The following is a 6000-nucleotide window of genomic DNA, read 5'->3' on the forward strand; positions in this document are numbered from 1 at the left end:
TTTAAAAAACAATTTATCCCAAGTTGCACAGCTCCACTTCTGTAAGGGAAATAAATGCACTCGAGGAAATGGGCCAGGTTACCATAGCGACTGAGTTTCTGCCGGGTGTGTGTGTGTGTGGTTCTGCCATGGGACGAAAGGCTATCAAATTATAGGACCTATGACTCAAATTGAATCTGTATCCCCTGGTTGTTTATCAAAGGGGATCGGGAAGGGGGGGGGGTGATGCCTTGACGTACATGACTCTCACATCATTGGTTCACTTTACGTTCTATTGGTGTCCAATTATGAGGAGGCCACATCACAGAGACAGGCCAGAGAGCATATTATCTCAGAACCAACCAGTGTCACCCCACTGCCAATGCTGAAAAGTGCGTTTCGACCAATCTACTGAATATTTCATTGTGTTTATTTTTCATGAATGCATGCATCTGCCACGGTTCTCCTACATCCATTTGTTGGATGCGTTTGCATGTCGCTGCTGTCGGGTGAAAATCTTGTATCTCCAACTTTGGAGATTTTCATGTTTTTACTGGAATAGAAAAACCATTTACATGGTTCTCAATGTTGTGACTACATTTCATGTCCCAAAGCTCCTTGAAAACCTTTAATACAATACATGGGTGTTGTTAAAATTACGTTGTCTTCATATTTACTGAAAAATCGACCCTAATGGTGACACAAGGCTTTCGCCCAGCAGCAGTGATGTGCTATACATCAGACTAATAATACGTTATCCGCGCTGGTTTGGGATCAGGCCACACCTCTTTTTTGGGGAAAACAACTTGGGGAGTAAACAGGGGTTAGGCGGAGTTTTCTCACAAACTACAACTTCAGAAACTACAACCAGAACAAAAAAGATCATGCTGAATGACTAATAGTCATTACCTCTTAGTTGTAGATCACCCAGAGATACATAAGTGCAATATTACATGTCTAGGTAGGGAAATGGGGAAATCTCCTGCATCTGAATGGGGAAATACCATAGAGAAGACGGAAGGAGCCTGAAAACTGATCAAACGTAACCTTTCACAACAGCGTTGGAAAGTAACTGCTTGACTTAACTTGATGCACTAACAAAACAAACATTTCAAACAATGTTCTGCCGACAGTTTTTATACAGGCCAAATGCAATAGCAATCAATGGTGTAGGAATGGTTTCTGTGTGTCAGATGTGCTACATGCTCACTCAGGAGGAGGGTGTACAGAATAACAGATACTCCCATCTGCCATCTACCACACATGTTCCATTTCCTCTTATGCAATCCATCCGCTCCGTTTGCAGGGTTTGGTAGCCTTGATCAAGTAGAGCACTCAGATTCATAGCGTACTTTACCTTCAATTTAATTATTTAATGGGGTCTGCTTTGTGTGTGTGTATTTTCTGGGTACTATTTTCTGGAGGAAATGCTTGTATCTTGTAGCTGTATTTTGAGTTTGTTCGTTTCAATTTGTGCGGCTACTCCTCGACAGAAGTTAGAGCATCAGTGCAGGTTACCACTCAAGAGAAGTTAGAGCATCAGTGCAGGTTACCACTCAAGATAACTTAGGGTATCAGTGCAGGTTACCACTCAAGAGAAGTTAGGGTATCAGTGCAGGTTACCACTCAAGAGAAGTTAGGGTATCAGTGCAGGTTACCACTCAAGAGAAGTTAGAGCATCAGTGCAGGTTACCACTCAAGATAAGTTAGGGCATCAGTGCAGGTTACCACTCAAGAGAAGTTAGAGTATCAGTGCAGGTTACCACTCAAGATAAGTTAGAGTATCAGTGCAGGTTACCACTCAAGATAAGTTAGGGCATCAGTGCAGGTTACCACTCAAGAGAAGTTAGGGCATCAGTGCAGGTTACCACTCAAGAGAAGTTAGGGCATCAGTGCAGGTTACCACTCAAGAGATGTTAGGGCATCAGTGCAGGCAGAACTCGATTTTGCTGTTGTGGATTTATACATGTTGCACTTACGCTCAATGTTAGGTTCTTGATTTAAAATTGCCAGATATAGCCACCATTACTGTAACGTTAACATGGCTACTGTTACTAATACTACTGTACTGTAATCCCTGTTGTCACCAATACTACTGTACTATAATCCCTGCTGTCACCAATACTACTGTACTGTAATCCCTGTTGTCACCAATACTACTGTACTGTAATCCCTGCTGTCACCAATACTACTGTACTGTAATCCCTGCTGTCACCAATACTACTGTACTGTAATCCCTGCTGTCACCAATACTACTGTACTGTAATCCCTGTTGTCACCAATAATAATGTACTGTAATCCCTGCTGTCACCAATACTACTGTACTGTAATCCCTGCTGTCACCAATACTACTGTACTGTAATCCCTGTTGTCACCAATAATAATGTACTGTAATCCCTGCTGTCACCAATACTACTGTACTGTAATCCCTGCTGTCACCAATACTACTGTACTGTAATCCCTGTTGTCACCAATAATAATGTACTGTAATCCCTGCTGTCACCAATACTACTGTACTGTAATCCCTGTTGTCACCAATAATAATGTACTGTAATCCCTGCTGTCACCAATACTACTGTACTGTAATCCCTGCTGTCACCAATACTACTGTACTATAATGTACACTGTACTGACTACACCCTACACAGCGCTGTCAGTGTCACTGCTGTTCTGCCTGTAACATCATTATTCTCTCTTAGCTCATAAAACCAATAAATACAGGGAGACCAAACAAACAAACAAACTCAGAAATGTATGATACACCTGCTCTACCTTTAAGAGTTCCCATTTCCATAGAATGGTACTCAATCCGTTATTGAATATGTATTTCTAGTTCAAATATTTGCAAAATGTGTGCAGGGTGGCGCTACCACAGACTGGTGAGAGAGAGAGAGAGAGAGAGAGAGAGAGAGAGAGAGAGAGAGAGAGAGAGAGAGAGAGAGAGAGAGAGAGAGAGAGAGAGAGAGAAGAGGCTGCTGTGCACAGCTCTGCAATGAAATAAGATTTTTCCAATTTTAAATAGTAAAGAAGATAGAAAATCAATAATTATGTGGCGATCAATGCACGTCGCGACACATAAATCAATGATATGGGAAACACTGTCGTAGTCAACTACAATGTTTATGCCCCTTGTATGCTTGGAATGTATATGGACATAAATAAGTAATTTGTGTGTGTGTGTGTGTGTGTGTGTGTGTGTGTGTGTGTGTGTGTGTGTGTGTGTGTGTGTGTGTGTGTGTGTGTGTGTGTGTGTGTGTGTGTGTGTGTGTGTGTGTGTGTGTGTGTGTGTGTGTGTGTGTGTGTGTGTGTGTGTGTGTGTGTGTGTGTGTGTGTGTGCGCACAGGGAGTAATGCAGGACGTAGAGATCTTGGTCATGCCACAAGGGTACATCTCACAGTGTCCAGATCTCAACAGAAGTGAGTACAATCATTACCATTTAAACTGGAGTCAGTCTGAAAGCAAAGTAACATACTCAGAGATGTTCAGCAATTTTGCTAAAGTGGATATTCAGTTTCATACTCAAGTCAGTTATAGATGACGCCTTTTTGTGTTTCTCGCTTAATTGTATGCTTTGTTGTAACCTGTTGTAAATATGAGTGTAATTAGTATATTCTCATAGGTGAGAGACAACCTATAAGCCCCCTATTCCTGCACAATATTCTGACCTGATTTTCAGTCAATTGTTGATAAAAAATTTGTGAAAAAATAAATAAAAACCCTGGTCTGTGTTGTGCAGGTGTAGAATATCTACCTTCCTACTGTATATGTTGATGTAATATGACATCATACAGCATTTTCTAAAGGTACTGTAAGTGGTATAATTGGTAGGGCTATTTTTATTTATATAACATGATATAGCTCTACATTCCAACAATCATCACTGATATAGAGTATCTGGTCAGTAACATGGGTTACAAATACCTTTTCTGGTATCCCTTTGCACTTCCAATCATGCTTGAAACAAGTATAATAATCTGCCAGTGCAATAAGCTAATTTGACCTGGTTCGATAAAGTGGGAATGAATACCAGAACATTTATTTTCTGTTCACTGCAGAGTGGAGGGACTGGGAGACCCATGTTACTGACCAAACACTCAGATATCAGCAATGGCTGTTGGAATGCTATCTAACACTTATTTAAAAATAAATAAACACTTTAGCATCTTTAAATTTCACATGTCAGCATTGAAAGGGCACTCTTCTGACGGCTGATATGATGTTGATTAAATTAATATTAAAAAAGGGGTATGATACAAAAAAACAAACAAAAAATACACTGTGGCTGTTATATGCTTATACTGTAATAACAATGCATTAAGTTCAAGTTCTGGATGAGAATATTGATATCAAAACATCATCCAAGTCTGACTTTACTCATATTTGCACACAATCACCATGATCTATAGTTGCTATTACAGACGTATCGTGTAATGCATTGTGCAATATGTTATTAACCTGCTATTTGCAATTGCTACAAATAACCATCACGCCATTGTATTTCATTGTATGCTGTGTATTAAAACATGTTGTCTCTTGTCCCAGCATGCCCAACCTGCAATGACTTCCACGGCCTGGTGCAGAAGATCATGGAGCTTCAGGACATCCTGGCCAAGACATCCAGCAAGGTAAAGACCATCAACTTAGAATTGTGTTTGTTTTATTCTTTGAATCCAAGATGCAGCCATATACCATGGGCTTACATGTTCTTCAGTATGACATTTATTGCAACAGGCAGTTATTGGACACCGGCTGATGTTTAAATCTTTCCTATATATCAAACACGGTGGTAGTTGTATCATAGACACTGTTTATACTAGGTGCTATATATCCTACACTGTTGGGGCTCTGCTCATGATGATAGATTCTTGAGGCAGCGTTTGCCCCATATGAATCTAGATGGATGATGGGCTTTCTCTCTCTCTCTCTCTCTCTCTCTCTCTCTCTCTCTCTCTCTCTCTCTCTCTCTCTCTCTCTCTCTCTCTTCTCTCTCTCTCTCCTTCTCACCCTTTTGTGTTCTTCGGGGGGGGGGGGGGTGATGGCGTGAGCAGCTGTCCCGGGCCGAGGAGAAGATGAATGGATTGGACGGCTGCTATTGTGAGAGGACCTGCAGCGTCAAGGGGGGTCGTCTACCGAGAGGACGAGTCCTGGACAGATGGCTGCAGGAACTGCACGTGCACGGTGAGGCTCTGTGCACGTGTGTTCATGTGTGTTTGTGTGTGTATGTGGGAGATGAGAGAGAGAGAGAGAGAGAGAGAGAGAGAGGGAGAGAGAGAGAGAGAGAGAGAGAGAGAGAGAGAGAGAGAGCATGCATGTTTAATTATATGTCTGTCATACTGTGTTTGTGTTTGTGTGTGCACACACTCTCCATGTCCCCATTGTGGGCTCTGCCTTTGTTTTCTTCAAGTGTCTGAGTGCTGGAGGGGGGGGGGGGGGGGGGGCAGAGTGCAGGAGCGCGCCATTGTTGACGGCTTTACAATTCTCATTATTTCTTTGGGTTAGAGTAGGGTTGTCCTGCTCTGTTCAAAACATGCACAGTATTCAAGATTATGCAGGTCGACCACAGCACTTAATAATGCTAAGATCCCCTCATGGGTCTACTCTGCTCTCTGCTAAGTGTCACTAATAATTAGGGGAAAGAAAATTAACAGTCAGAAGTAATTGGTGGTCTGGGATGGTCCCACATCAGCAAACAGATTTCACCCCTTGTCACTCTCCTCAGCTTTGGAGCAAGCGTTCCATTCACTGCTACTGAACACCCCTACCCCCCCCCCCCCCCCCATCCCCCAATTAGCCAATGAGATGCTTCCGTGCACCGCTGCTCAAGGTGCGATGGTATGAAATCGGATATCTCTCACTACATTGCACCTAATTGCTCTTGACAGATGATAATTATGGTGTGGGATTTGTTCCGCCCACCCCTCCAGTGAAACCACCGCCCGCTCGCCTGGGGGCCCGTGCGTTCCCCATACCGGGCTACAATTATGGAATTAGTTAGGATGTGTTTTTTACCTTATGCGTGCC

At 42.5% G+C, this 6000-nt stretch overlaps 1 protein-coding gene across 1 annotated transcript in view; it reads left to right on the forward strand.

Moving 5' to 3' along the window:
* The window catches only part of nell2a (neural EGFL like 2a), a gene marked incomplete at its 5' end in the record, with an annotated part of 149703 nt that overhangs the window by 22851 nt on the left and 120852 nt on the right, over positions 1 to 6000 (forward strand). Inside the window, 4 exon segments of the mRNA XM_084335273.1 lie at positions 3323 to 3395; positions 4522 to 4604; positions 5028 to 5096; positions 5098 to 5157. Of these exon segments, the coding sequence (XP_084191399.1) occupies positions 3323 to 3395; positions 4522 to 4604; positions 5028 to 5096; positions 5098 to 5157 (285 nt within the window).

This window comes from Notolepis coatsorum, assembly GCF_963971535.1.
Source record: "Notolepis coatsorum genome assembly, chromosome: 18".
In the NCBI taxonomy this organism is placed as follows: Eukaryota; Metazoa; Chordata; class Actinopteri; order Aulopiformes; family Paralepididae; genus Notolepis; species Notolepis coatsorum.